Source organism: Seriola aureovittata, chromosome 11, assembly GCF_021018895.1.
Source record: "Seriola aureovittata isolate HTS-2021-v1 ecotype China chromosome 11, ASM2101889v1, whole genome shotgun sequence".
Lineage (NCBI taxonomy): Eukaryota > Metazoa > Chordata > Actinopteri > Carangiformes > Carangidae > Seriola > Seriola aureovittata.
In genome coordinates, this window is record NC_079374.1 from 4,513,110 (window position 1) to 4,528,887 (window position 15,778).

The 15,778-nt window shown below is 41.3% G+C and overlaps 1 protein-coding gene across 2 annotated transcripts in view; it reads right to left on the bottom strand.

Moving 5' to 3' along the window:
• The window catches only part of cntnap5a (contactin associated protein family member 5a), a 138,515-nt gene that overhangs the window by 17,911 nt on the left and 104,826 nt on the right, over positions 1-15,778 (bottom strand). For both annotated transcript variants that reach the window (XM_056389831.1, XM_056389830.1), the window contains exons 12-15: positions 14,778-14,897; positions 9,475-9,675; positions 5,034-5,190; positions 3,011-3,138 (exon numbers count right to left, since the gene is read on the bottom strand). In XM_056389831.1, the coding sequence (XP_056245806.1) occupies positions 3,011-3,138; positions 5,034-5,190; positions 9,475-9,675; positions 14,778-14,897 (606 nt within the window). The remainder of the gene's footprint in view (positions 1-3,010; positions 3,139-5,033; positions 5,191-9,474; positions 9,676-14,777; positions 14,898-15,778) is intronic.

The following is a 15,778-nucleotide window of genomic DNA, read 5'->3' on the forward strand; positions in this document are numbered from 1 at the left end:
ATTAACTATTTTATTGTTAATTAACTTTTGAGTTGGTTGATCTAAAATGAATCAAACCTCTAGAGTTTGTCGGAGTTTTTTCATGTTTTTTCTTCTCTCACACGGACTCGACCTTCATCTCATCTCAGACGCACAATTACACAGTTTGCACTTAAGGCTGCGTCTTGTGTCGACTCTTTACATATTCAGAACAGAACAGAATCAAACAGAATGCATTCATTAGTGCATTACCGTGGTGGCACAAACGTTCAGGATAAGAATATAAGATCTCACACAATAAATACACACACATGAATTATAAAACAGGTGTGAATAATAAATAATCTGTATTGCACCAATTGTTAAGAGTTTAACTGTGTTATTGCACATAACCAGGATATTATTACAGAGTTCAGTTCTTTAATGGCGCTTGGGTGAAAACTGTCAGGAGCGCGGCACAGTGAAGGTAGCTGTTTGGCATTTGATGATTTTATTTGTGCCCATAGCTACGTTTTATGTTCCATTGTTGTTGTTGTTGTTGATGTTGTTGTGTCCAGCAGAATTTTTCTGGTTAATGACACTAACACAGATCTGCTGTAGTTGGTTGTTCATCCGTCCTCAGTGAACACATTTTTTAAAACAGTTTGATGTTTTGTTGAGTTTTTTTAATCAAACAAACCTTTTTTTTTGACCCTTTTGAATCTTGTCCCTGACAAATCCCTCATATCACAAAAATAAAACTAAAGCTAACATTGAAACTATTTAATAAAAAAAAACATTTTCAAAACATAATATCAAGCAAACCTGCTTTAAAAACTAATTAAAACTAAACTGAAACTGAAAAGTAAAAGTCAAAACTAAATAAAAACTAAAAACTAATCCCTAAGTATTATAACCTTGGTGTGCACAAAAATAAAGTGAGTCTCATTTGTCTAAATTGTCTCATTTTTTCCTTCACTTGCATCTTTTCCTCGCGATGATGAAATACAAGAAAGGAGGGATTTAGTGAAACGTGACATCAGATCTGTCACCAATATTTCCACTGTTGTTTTCTGGTGGTGGGACGGGAAGTAAACTGTGATCTCTGGTGTCAAAATTCACACGTTTTGTACACCCGACCATTTGTCGGCTGAGACGTCCTTTCCTGCTGAAGGAGAGACGTTATTCATGGAGCTACAAGACGCTCGTTGTCAGGAAAGCATCAGATTAGATCATAGTGTTGATGGTTTTAAACCTGGAGGTAGATTTGGGTGTGGGGCAGTGGCCACATGTTAATTCCACATAGTGTTCTCCTACAGGATCTACGCAGAGTTGCCGGGTTTTTCGTGAACTTTATTTAGAAGCTAAATTAGCCTCAGCTTGTCAAAAACTGTTTGTTCCTGTCAGGCATCATTTTATTCTGAAAATCAGCCTGAGCTACACAGACAGGTGAGCTGCAGGCTCTCAGGTGATCTCTGATGTCATCGCTGAGAGATGTTGACACGAGTTCAGGAGCTGAGTGAGAAATAATACAAGTAGAAGTTTCTGACACGATTCAAAGATCAGTCGGAGCATCGCTGCCGTTCTGTCAGGAAACTTTTGAGTTGTGTTGCCCAAATCAACAAACTGAGGAAAGACAGAGCTGCTGAGTCTCAGGTGAGATTTGAAAGTGGCTCACAGCGGAGGGTTGGTTCAAACAGAGGAGCAGGCTGTTACTTTGTCTGCAACACCTCTTTCAAAATCTGTCAATTTCAAAATATAAAGTTTTGTCTCAGATTTATATTAATTAAAAATAATATCTTTTCAAAATCAGAAAGAAAAATCATGACGCAGTCGAGTTATATCAGAAAACATATACTCAGGGAAGGAGACTTTCTGCAGAGTCATGTCTTTATGTGAAAGAATATGTTTTATTGGAGCACATTAAATAAGGCTGAAATAATAATAAATAAATAGGTAAATCAGTTTCTCATTATTTACCACGTCCAACAATTTCTCTTTAAAGGACCCAAACATTATTTCAAGTATTTTTCATTTACAGGACATTATTTATACATTAAAACTTTAGGCCTACACATATTTTACTGTGCATTACCTTTTGATCAATCATATTTATTATTATTAATCATTCTATTTATTGACTGTTGCACTTTATTTAGCTTGTGTGGTGTTTTTAAAGCGAAATGAAAAATGAAGCTTAGTGTAAATTAAATGAGGAAGACTCTCTCCACGTCACATCTCACTCACACTCCCCCTCTCCCTCTTTCCTACACTACGCACAGCATCCCTTCCCCTCTCCAGTACGATGACATCACACCGTTTTGTCCGCGGCATTAAAGCTTTGCTCACTTGGGAAATGTCTGAGTTTGCTGATTGAAATGACTTGGAACCTGAATCTGAATCTATTGTCCATTAGATTTGCATAAAATGGAAATTTGCCTTTAACACCCCGGCAACACAGCACAAACATGAAATATATAAAGAAAACACATTATGTTATAGATTGTGATAAGAACGATTCATAAATGTTTAACAGCTTAGATTAGTATACAGCTTCTGGAAATGTAGTATTGCATCTTCTACGTCTGTCGGAAACTTTGGGTTCGTTTCTCCACTTGCATTTAAAACAACTTTGTTTTTCAAGCTGCATTTTACTGCAGACGAGCCGTTAAAAATCCACTGCCCTGTGTCTGCAGCTCAACGTGGGACACGACGCAGTAAACATACACTTTCATGTTCCGGTGCTGCCGTCCAGCCCCCGTACCCAACCCGCCCCGCCACCCCCCCTCCCCGCTGCCTGGCTGCACAACACCAGTTTGTAAAGACTGATCCTCCGGTGGCTCGGGCAGGTTTGTTTCACAGGTTACGGTTCGCGCAGGCGACATCAGACTCGCAACAGAACAGATGAAGTTTTAACTCTCCATCCACGGATAAACACAAAAGCACACGGCACAAAGACATCATCTGAACACGGTTCGCCTCTGATCAGCACTAAGCCTCCATCTGCAACCAAATCTGGCACAGTAGCTGCAACACTGAGGTGATCACCTACTGTCTCCATAACAACGCAGAGGACCGATGTGGTAGATGGCTTGCGAGCCCGATCTGTTGGTGTCTCCAATCACGATCTGGCTGACTGGTAGGTGGTCTTTATAGGAGAGGATTCCCGTGTCATTAGCCCTGTGACAGAAAAAAAGAAAGAAAGATGAAACGAGTAAATAGTAACACAGAGCCCTCGAGGGCTGGATGCCTTTATGGGGGTCTAGATAAAGGCATCCATTCTTCTGCATTAGCACCGAACGCAGAGTAAACACATTAAAATGGGAGCAATCTATCACAATGCAGACAACTGCCTCTGGAAATATGCAAACCGAGCTGAATCCGGAGAAGCTTTGGAGTGGATTAACACACAGAAATGCAGAGACGTGCCTTTGTTACCTCCATCCGGCGCTTGGAAACCATGATTAGTTTGATCACAATTGTAATATGACGTAGGAGCTGTAATTAATCATTTTTGGGAGAAAACATTGGTCCATAAACCTGCTGTCAGACTTTTTAAAAAACAGATAATGAGCTGTGAAAACTGGAGAGAGGAAATGACAAATATAGATTTATTTCATTTTCAAGAAACACACAGTGAGTTCTCTGCAGCTGCAGCGCTACAGAGCCCGAGCTGCTCCTGATGCTCTGTGACTGCGTTTGCTGATTTATTCTCTCTATTTGTTGAATGTCTAATCAATAAAACTAAATAGTCATAAGTTCCTTCTCAGTATTTCTTTTTTTACCGGATTATATTTTGGTCTAGTGGTCTGTTGTTGTGCCTGTTACCTGCTTGATAATTCATATTTGTGAGCTTTGTGACTAAGATCAGGATGTGATACTGGGGATGGGGAAGAGGAGTGAAGGTACAGAAACACCCAACAAAGAATTGGTTCCTTCCAGGACGGGAAAATGACCTGAAGTATCTCAGCGGCAGCCGTGATAAGAGCTGGTCGACCTCTCTAAACGATAAGGAAAGGAGCTTCCTATCTTATCTCCTTTAGCTTAGGAAACACTGGACACCGTCCCACAGCTCCTTAACGTGCCATTGCAGTTTCACCGCAGTAGACCCGTGTAAATGTAGAAACATCAGAGCACCTGTTTTATATGTTTGTAACACGATCCAGAACTTATCTTGTCTGATCGGCTGAAATCCACAAATATATATAAATAATTTCTTTTCTTTAAACCCAGTGAGGAGTCATCATGCAGAACAAGCGTCTTGAATTTGTAGTTAACGAGCCGTTTCACTAAATCCCCTCCCGTTGTCGAATGCACTAAAAATGAATTTTCTCTCTCTGCACCGCGATCGCCCGAATTCTCCTTCACATCTTTTCCTCGACCTCGATGGAAAACGTCACGATGGTCGAGGAAAAGTGCTCAGGAAAGGAGATTATTTTTTAACTCGTCACCTCCCAAGGGTCTGGAGCATGACCACTATAAGGTGCAGCCCTGTATTACTGTACGATAACAATACAAAACCAAACCAAACAAAACACGTCCCGCCTCCCGGGACAGCGCACTTCCACGTCTGCGTGTTAGAACATATGTTGATTTATATACTGGCCTTGGACACAGTTTTCATCTTGAGCTGACCCGTGAACTGACTAAAAAAAGCGAGCTTAGCAATTAATTAGAAATGAATTTATTGGCTGTGTGCCAGTTCAACATCAGTTCTATTGTCTCTATAATTAGTGTCAAATTGCTTCAATTTTTCTCGAGCAGACTTCCCATTGAAATGTTGGGGAATTGTGCTTTCTGACAAAAAGTATACAGACGTACAAATGTGGGAATCAAAGATTAATTAGCTCGTCTTTAAAAGTCTCTCATAGAAATTCTTCAGGAAATCACTAGCTGTTTTTAATGAAGTCTAATACAATAGTCCTGCAATAAATCCTCCTTGTAATTTCCAGTTTGAGTTGAATTGTGTCGTGTCGTGACGGGAGGTGTCCTACTCTCTCTGATATAAATGGATGGACAAAGTAATAGAAACGCCTCTTTCAATAAAAACATAGGACTAGAAATGTCAAACGTACCATGCGTCTGTATCGGCGTCGCAGTTGCAGAAGTAGTTCATGTCGATGCAGTTCTCCTCCAGGCTGCAGGAGCACTGCTGGACCCCGGGCAGGAAGCCTCCCCAGTAACTCCTCCTCTCTCCTTCGCGGTCCAGCCACCAGGACAGCGGACTGCCATCTGCAACAATACGACAGTCAGTCACCGCCGACGCCTGCCAGCTCAAGTGGGTCAAGGTCAAGGTCTATTTTTGTGGAGGAGTGCATTGTTTTTGCTTCAACTGCTTTATCCTAAAATCTAGAAAAAGACAGAGATACATTCATATGGAAGTGAACTGATAAATAATAAAAAGAAATAAAAAAGATTTATAGATTTATATGTGCCTATGGTTTAAATACATGAGTGAATAAAACTGTGAATGGGTAAGTAAAGCAAAATGAAGATAATAGAAATAAGAACAACATAGGTTTTACATAATTAAAATAATTCGGTCATATATAATCACATCCAGTGGCAGTGAGAAAGACAAAAAACATTATTTTTTTGGCCTTCAAAATACAGCAATTACACAATATATACATGGAGATATCCACTTACACAGGCACAGATGTATATGTAGCTACAGGTCAAGGTTTATGTACGGACTGAAAACCAAGATAATCACTCGAATACATATAATAAGATAGAGAAAGAAAAGAAAGAGAGAAAATAGTGAACAACTGAAGAATAAAAAGAAAACAGTTCATCGTTGATAAATCTTTCAAATTGACCCGGTGCCTCATGAATTATGCACTTTGAACTTTAAACCAAATGGGCCATTTTCTTCATTGCATAAATGCATTTGTTTTGATTCTCCGCTCGCATTTCATGGTTGACGTTTTGCGCGCGTGTCGATGAGGCCGCGGCGAAGCCGTAAAGGCACAATTCATTACCTCCTCTATGGGGTTAAGTGGTCCGGCTTCAGTCATCTGTCACACAACGTGACCCTGCATCAGAGATGAGGTACGACGAGCGGGGAAAAGCCCATTAAGCTGCATGTCAGAATGTATAATCAAGTGTCACATGCCATGCTGCTTTCTTCCCGCCCATACATTACAGCAGCATCTGGCAAAGTTTTTTTTATTTTTTTATTATTATGTATGGATACACGTGTGGCAGAGACGGCGAACAGTGTCAGTTGTCTTCAGTTCATGAGATAACACAACAGCCTAAACAACAGTTCAATGCCAGAAAGCAGGAAGATAAAGGTTACTTGTACGCAACAGTGAAGCCCAGGCAGGAGAAGAAATAATGCAGGCTCCAACAACCCTGGCCGGCACGCCAGCATTTGCATTACAAAGGCTGAAAATAATACACGCTTTATTTTTTTCTTTACCCTCCATCCCTGTCCTTGCACTCACTGCACACACACACACACACACACACACACACACACTCTGTTCTGCTGCCTGCTCTAAACCACTATTCAAACACCGAACAGGTACACAAATAAGAAAAGGCAACAATCGATACTTCCTGAAGGAGAGGTCAGTCTCACTCTCTCCCTTAAATTGGCTGGATATTGACAGGACTTATTCACAGCAAGAAGAGCAAAAGCATCCTACTCCCTCCCTTTATTTTATTTAATAACGTTCTGCACAAAGACCCTGGTAAGCAGCTGCAACACAAAAGAGCAAAGGGTGGTGCTGGAGGAACACTCAGGCAGTCCAAAATGGAAATGGCAATGAAAAGTGAAATACTAAAGAGCTTAACAAGAGTTTCACGACATGAAGTGACATTTATTTTGACACTTTTGTCCGCAGTGATTTACAGAAAGAGAATTTAAACTCCATAGGAACAAGAGCTAGCTGTCAACCAAAATTAGTAGTGCATCAACTGAGAGTGCTACAGGAAGTGTGTGTGTGTGTGCTTTTCTTTCTTTAAAGGTCCCTCATTTCACTTCTCCTGTGTTTTATTTGAAGTGTTGATCCATGAGAAGAGATATTTGTGGTTTTAAGAACCAAAAAACAGTTGTGACAAAACAGTGTAGTTTTACATCTCCTCTCTCAGGCTTCTCTCTGGAGCTCTAGTAACAACAGGTTGGTGAGCCAATCAGAAGAGAGGAGGCTCTGAGCCTCTCTTCTGATTGGCTGACTGTTTTATGAGAAATCTAATAAAAAAAAAATATAGCAAATTTCAGAGAAACCAAATCCTGCAAGGTTTAGATGGTGGGTCCAGGTGGGCGGGGCTTGGGGTATGGGTGAGAGCAGTGACTGCTTCATTGTGACATCACAAAGTCCTGACAGCTGGTTTTAAGGCTCAGTGTCTGAATACAGGCTGTGTGTGTTTCTCTGTGGACTGAGGCTTTGATACTTTCACAGTATTAATATAGAACCTGGACCTGATCTATATTCAAACAACACATGCACATCTACCTTTATACAATATGGGACCCTAGAATAGCTACTGGTTAGATAGGCCAACACCATCATTCTTCTGCTACAGCCCATCTCCACCAAAGGACTGTAAAAACAAATAATACGTCTTTCTCATTTCTGTTGGTGTCATTTTGTACAAGCCACAACCGACCAGAGTCAGTCAGGCGGATGAAGATTGAGTGTGTCGCAGGCTTTAATGAAGGTTTTTCTAAATGCCAAGTTTCCTCCATGCAGCGTTAAGGGTTTCCATACAGAAACAGTTGGTTTTCATGTAGATGCTCAGAACAAAACACCGAAAAACAAACGTATCGCTGGATAAAAATAAAGACCGGGGAAAATAACAAGCGAAAGGAGCCTGATGAATAAGACGGCAAGAAGAGCAGTCATTAAACCGCTGTCTGTTACTTCACTGTAGCGTTAAAAGCCGCAGAGTTTATCCCTGAGCAAACTTCACTGATTACGGGTATTAAAACAAGGAAACAGGGCGTTTAACAATGCAAATCAGATGGCAGTTGAACGCCATCGCGAGTACGTAAAGTGAGTGAACATCTGTGAAGAGCGGAGATTGACAGGTGGAGATGACAGAGATGTTTTACAGCTAAGCTCATATAATAGATGTGAACTTCATCAGGCAAATACCTGCGTCTGTAAACCAAGGGTAGGCTGCTTTGAAGAGTTGTTGTACATGAATATGATAAGTGCAATTTTGTCCAATAATTAATTTAAATATGCAGTTATGCATGTTTGTTGTCAAAAGGGATGTTGTTTGTATCTACACCCTCAGCTCAGGGATGTGCAAAGACACATTTGACCCTTTTCTGCAGCAGATTCTCAGATAACAAAAGGTAAACCCTGAAAAAAAAATTCACTCTGTTTCTCAAAGTGTTCATGCAGCTATAAAATAAAAGCTTGTATAAAAGCTTGTTTTCGGTTTCTCTTTGAAGTCTGGTGTGATAATGAACTTGTTTGTTTGCACATGCATGGCACCCAGGGAACGGTGGAAACTGGGACATCATGAATGTTTCATGATTTAGGAGCAAATGTTTGGATGTTTGGGACAGCGTAGGTGCCAGAGCAGTTCAAGATGAATGCATACACACACATACACACACACACACACACACACACACACACACACACACACACACACACACACACACACACACACATAAAAATAAAAAAAGATTGGAGACTGCCTTTCCAGTTATTGTGAAAATATAACAAGAAGCGCGGAGTGGGAGGGAGGGGACTGCAGGGGCAGCGGCTCCCGATGTGGCAAAACACAAAACTGCCAGACTTTCAAATCACAGTCACAACAAACACACCCCTGATGCTGCAAAGTATGGGAACAGAGAACTTGCACAATTTCCACACTAAGGCCATGTCCACACCACCGCAGTGAGGGTGAAAGAGCAGAAGTCTTTATATAAAAAAAAAAAGAGATAAGAAAAACATTTTTTTTTATTGGCTCAATTTTTTGCCCCATTACATGGTGACGTCATCTGGTTCCAGTTCAGCCAAACAAATTCACACTCGCTCACAGTCCTGGTGGATTACTTGGTAGCATGACTGCCATATTTCTGCAGTTTACTTCTTGATTAAAGGTCTGTACATCCTTCAGAGGCTGCACTTCAAATCACTCCTTGGCTCCTTCAAATGCTTCCTTTTCCCGGGGCCACGAAGGATCCAACGTGTAGGTCCTTCGTGGCCCCGACCTATCCCAAGATTCATTGCTGGCCAGTAATGAAAGCGAATAACACCGACAGAGAGCCTGAGGATGACACTTTTAAATGTAAGGATTGTAATGTAACTGTTAAAACCAAGGGGCCCTAAAACCTCAAATATTTGGTATAAAAAGTTACGTGTTGTCAAGGAGCCGCGCTTGGCAACGCAACAGTAAGGGCGGGCACAGCTGGGGACGTACAGTGAAAATCCCGCGTGGATAAGACCATCTCGTTTCAGTTCGGCCTTCGCGGTCTGCGCCGACCACGAGGCGCCACACTTTTGTACACTGCATCCTCTGATGGATGTTCAGAAGTTTAAATACCTTTTGTATTGAAGAGACGGGACTTCCTGCAGTTGTACACCACTTCCTGCTGGCACTGCTCTGACCCCGACACGATGGCGCGTAGCTGCTCGGCCGAGGCGCTGTAGTTGAACCTCATGACGTGAGGTTTCTGAGGCGAGGAGCTCTGGACTGTGACCGCAGCCGAGATGTTGTGGGCCACGACCGTCCACACCTTCTCCTCTGAAAGAAAAAGAAGTTGGCGTGAAGCCGCTGTTAAACACCATCGCTAAATGTTATGACTATTAGCACCATCTCATCCACACCTTCTCCCCTGCAAACAAACCCCAAAAAAAACCAAACGTGTTGAGGTTAGCCAGGATCCACAGCTCGCACCTTTTACTGCAAATACAAAAAAAAAAAAAAGTGTGATGGTCTGTTAACAAGAACACAACGTCCTCACAATATCCTCTAAACACAGAACGCAGTTTATTAGCATAAACCCACTGCACCAGATATCTGTAAATACAAAGAGCATGTCACTCAGTTGGCTCTCTGCCCACACCTCATACAGAAAACCTGCAATAACCTTTTCTTTTTTTCGCATTAATACATCAACCGCACGTTTTACTCTGAAGACAAAATCCCTTTTTTTTTTTTTTTGAGTGTGTGTGTTCTAAAGCAAATGCTGCAGTTGTCAGGGAGGGAAAACGTGTGATTCACAACTCATCCATTCATCCCGGGTTGAGAGAAATACAGGTGACAGGCTTTATTGTGCCACCATCACAGGAGAGGGTTTTGTGTGATGCATTCAATTTGTACGAGGCAGGACCATTGTGTGAAGTTTGTCGGACTTTCTTTCCCTCTTTGAAAAGATAAACACATGTAAACATACATTCAAAGTAAGAGAACATGAGGAAATACGGCTGCAAACATAACAAGGATGCGGCATTGACCTGCACAGGCAAGTCTGACATTCAAAAAAAAATATATATATTATATTCGGTGCTTTGATTTATCATGTCGCTTTGCATTTGCTTTGACCCGTTTGTGTGTTATGTTCACTACACAACTCAGCATTTGGCCAAGTCCATTAATGAGTCAGTGAGGCGTTCTATGTTCTTGGTTGAACCATCTGTGTTGCCAGTGACATTTCGCAAAGCTTCACTGAATCACTGGAAACCTAATAAATGCTCTTGTTTCCGTGCATCAGTTTGACTCTGTTCTCTGTGCTTCATCTGTGAAATTAAAACCTTAAACAAATCCCGCCACAATTAAGACCAGGTAGAAACCTAGTATCTGTCAGGGCCGCGTCCTATTTGTGTCAGCCGGTTTCAGCCCTCCCCTCCCGCTCACATGTACACTATTATAATTTGGACGAATTCCCAATACAGCTGTTCTCATTAACATGTTTTTCTGTGTCTGTTGTCACACAACCAAACAAGTATGAAATAGTTACTGAAACGCAGCCCATTAAGATTACATGTTAACTAGCTGTCACCTCCAAGCTGTGCAGTACTGAAATCACCCAACACATAAATTAAAGACAAAGACTGTGCTGTGATTTCAGCTGCATTTACTTTTTAAATTATCCCTAAAGCCCCTTTTACACTGGTCGAAAAACCCACTGACATCTGGCTTTTGCTGGCAAAATGTGAAAGGGTCCCATCGACAATCACTCCGTGGTCAAATGACTCTGCAGTCGACGCGGGTATTTATCGGCTCCGGCTCTGACCGGCAGTGATGTAAAGACAACACCCAGGCGAACACTTATTAATCTTTGCCCATTTTCCCTCTTTCAGAGCAAAGACGCTGTAAACACACCTGTCACCTGTCCAGCACGGTGACGTTAAACCAGAAACACAGCGGCTGCACTGAGCTCAGGGATGAAAGAGAGACGTGCAGCCCCCCCCCCCCCAAAACAGGTTTTCAAAAACACACCATCACAGATCAAAGCGTCTTACACCGAAGCTGCGACACTGACAGCAGCATCAACCCCAGGATGAGATGCAACCGATCCATTTTACCATTCTGCACGGCGGATAACAGCTCAATCTTTCTCCCATGCATCTGTCTGTGTGTGTGTGTGTGTGTGTGTGTGTGTGTGTGTGTGTGTGTGTGTGTGTGTGTGCTCTGTAACTGCATGTTGCAGTTGTGTGTGTGTGTTTCCTCTCAGGTAGAGTCAATCGCCTTTTTGTAGCGAAAAAAAAAAAGGCATGAGAGAGAAGGTTAGAAGCTCGTCCTCATGTCGACGTCTGTGTAACTCTTGTGTTTAACTCACATCACTGTGCTTGAATAAAAATGATCTTGAGAAAAAGAAGAAGCTCGTTGTCATCAGCTGCCATCCCGTTAGCATAGAGAGGTGTCTGCGGAGGGGCAGCACTGGTGACTGTCTTCTACAGAAAGTAGCTGAGGTTTCTAGATTTGTCACTAGATGCTTTTTTGGGCTGTAACCAATGGTGTAACTTCATCACTCAGCCTCGCTCTTTCTGACCAATTTCAGATGCATTTACTTTAAACAGGAGTCAACAGTTTGTGAGATAAAATCACACTCGGACACCATCTTATTTCCGTCCCCCACTCAGTTTTCATTATGTGGATTTCGTGTTTACTCTGCCTTGAAGGAAATCCCTCTCCGCTTTGTGATTATTCGCATTAGGTTGTGAGGCTTACAGTTATTTACATCTCTAATAGATTCTTTAATTGAGGTCAAGCCGAGGCGTAGCTGCTGCCAAACAATCCCGATTTGTGAGGGGAAGACTGAAAACATAAAACGCTCGCGCCAGACAGCAATGGATGGCAGCACTCTCTGTAATGACATCACCGGTACATTAACCTTGCAGAGGACAAAGTCTCTGGGAAAGTTGTGACAGATAACTGATGAATTCTGTCTCTGGAGAGTCAAAACTTTACCGAATATGTTTTGTCCTACATGTCACGAGGACTGTGTCCCTCTCCCTGCCTGTCAGATGTCACATTTCAGGTGACAGTCCAGGTGATGCAGAGCATCATTGTGTACTTGCCTTCAGAAGATCACACTGATACAACAGGTCTGATGGGTCGATAAAAGGAGTTTTCAAATTAAAAGCCCTTTGCTTCTACAGTAGTAGCACGAGAACTGGCTGTCAGAACCAAACTGCCAAATTAAACTAATTGTATACAGTGAATAATTAAAAGTCAAATAGTATTAATCTCCAAAAGTTTGGTATGGATATTTCTGCTGCTCAGGGCAAAATTTATTGTAATAATAATTCTATTGACTCCTTACTCTAAACTTTCCTCTTCCTTTAGCAGGAAGTCAATGATTTCTCCTTGAGCAACACATAAACATCAGGAACGTGGTGTTTCTTAAAATCAATGAGCAAATTTCTGTGAAATTTGATTTGGATATATTCGTATTCCCCACACGATGAACAGCAATGTGTTTGTGTAGGTCAAAATCACTACTTGTACATAAGAAAAAAAAAAAATCCAAATATAAAATATATATGTCGACTTCTCTTAAATGTATTGCACACCTTTATGCTTTCCTGAGGATTACCAATCTCCACTTTGATCACTTTTCTATTGCGCCATTATTACTTCAAAATGTCAGCTTTGCATACAATATATCATAACTTACGGGCACGCAGCCATGAAACTAACTGAGCAGATTAATGTTTCCAAGGGGATTTACCCTTTTGACTTTAATGACCACATGCTCTGATGAAAACTGGAGCCTCTAGAGGCCACTAGTGAGGGTTTTAGACTAAGCTCGTTGAACTGTAATCTTGTCATGGCGTTTTTTTTTTTTTTTTAAATCGGAGACGTCATGGCTTCTACATGGCTGATTTCAGCGACACTTAAAAGAAGCGTAAGCTCCGTCTTGTGGCTGAAGCGACCAAGGGGTGTTTGCATAATTTTCTCAGGGCACAATGACGACTTCATAAGTCAGGATGTTACATAAACGCAATGACGTGTGATGCTGGTGCTGCACGACATTAACACAAAGGGGACGCAACAAAAACATCAGATTGTGTGACGTAATACACAGGGGCGGTATATGGATGAAGGCTGACCATATTATGTGAAGGATATTGGCTTGGTTGTGAAGTTGAGGTTGGATATTAGTGAAAATGATATTACTTGTCAGTTATCAAACCTTGTCTGAGAACTTCTATATTAGCCGTGAAAATAGCCACTGAGCCAAAAGTCGTACATAGAATAATAACACAGGCCAAACTGATTATATAAGTTACAAAGTTCTTCACAGAGAAATTAAACCAGATAAGAGAAAGAACAAAGAGCCTGATCACAGTAAAAGTATGAGAGCAAATAGAACCGAGTAAATGAAAACCTATATCAAACATCGTGCAGAAGGATCTGACAATAGGGGAAGAAAGGGAACAGAACATGTAAGCACAGTGATTAGGAAAGAAAACAACACATATCAAACGTTTACCAAAGGCTGACACAAAGAGAAGCATTTTAATAAGAGATTTAGAAGAAGTTAATGACTCATTACAGAGTCTGGGGGCTCTGATTGCAAAAGCCCCGTCACCCTTAGACACAAAGCTTGATCTGGGGACAAGCTGCCTGAACACCTGAGATCTGCTGAAACTCAGCTCATCTAAATCAGGGCTTAAAACATCACTATTTGCTGCAGCTTACCAATAAATAACATACGTAAAAACATCCTTTTCACCTCGTGCTATATTTGCATTTGCTTGTTTTTAACGTCTTTTATCACTGCGGCACTTCTTTTAAAATGGTGTCTTAAGTTTCTGACCTGATTTTTATACAATCTTGATGAATTATTTAAATGTTTTTATTTATTCAAGTTTGTTTTTTATTGTTTTTAAATGTTGAATTACCTTGTGTCTGAATGGTGCTACTGTATATAAATAAATGTGCCTTGCCCAGGGGGCGACCAGCAGGGCTCCTTGTGGTGGGAACATACCACGTCAGTAAATCTGAGTTGTTTTAACGCCTTGAAAGTCAGTGATAAAAATGACTGAATTAATTGATATGTTTTCCTGTTATTAAAAAGTATTTATAATTAAAAAAAAAGAGAATAATAGTTTATGACCTGAATAATAGATGAAATGACTATTTAAGATAGTGAACTGATGCAGTGTAATCACATGGACATTTAGAAAAGATATTGACTTGCCACAGATAAACTCTGAGGAGCTGCCCTCAGTGACCGTAATGATTGCTTACTGGACGGTAAACTGTCAGCCGGCCGTCGCGCTGCGGATCAATGCAGAGTGATCTTTAAGTGAGTGGACTCTGAACTTTCTGCCAGTTCTCAGTGAAACTCAAAAAGAGCAAAGGTGACAACATGTGGACTAAAGTGATCTCACCTGTCATGTTGCAGTATACCTGTGTGGGCCCCAGGGGACCACTCCCATCTGGATCAATGGAGTAGAAGCCCGAGGAGCTGCCAATCAGCTTGTAGGCCTCGCAGGACGACTCGTAAATGGCTGGAAGAAGCAGAGCGGGGAGAGAAATCAGCCCACGCTCCAGCAGCTCTCTGCCACCTCAGCCATCTGACTGCACATATATTTATTGTTAATGTATTGTTATATTACTCTTAAATAAGCAAAGCAGGTGCTTTTGGTGACATGTTACTGTTTTATCTATATGGACAGTCACTTCATATAAATGACTACCGAAAGGCCAGAATTTAGTTACTGTAAAATCCACCGTCCAGTCAAAAACATGTCTCTCTAAAACGTTATGGGATGTGAATGGGATGTATGAACCAAATGTTATTTTCTCTCTGCGTAAAGGACATGTAATCCTCCACATTAAAGTATCTGAAACCAATCACCAAACTGGCTTAGCCCGCCTCCGTTAGTTGCTCTTGCTACGCCTGTTTCTTTCTGTTCTTGCACAGCACATGTGCAGTTTACAGTTATAACAGTGGCAGATTTACCACATAAAAGTCTTAGTGGTGTTGGAAACAAATGGGGCCTTGACCTAAGACGGAGGAAAACACAAGCTGGCTTCTGTTTTTAAGCGGCCGATGATTTTTTGATGGTTAAAATGATGATTGCAGATTCTATCATGTGTAGCTACCAAGATAATTAAACTAATGTTAGCTCCATGATATGGTCTAAAAATTCTGTCTCCTCTTGAAAAGACCTTCAGCCGCCATTGTCTATACAATACAAAATGTTATAATACGCCCTTTGAGCAGCTGGTTAGCATGCTAACTTCAGTAGAAGAAAACAAGTGACAGAAACAAGAATTAAAATTGCAGTTGCTTCCCACCTCTGGAGACAGCTGTTGGTGAGGAAATGTGGAAGGAACTTGCTGAACTCACAAAATTTCTTAGCTGTTAATGCTAATGTTAGCCATG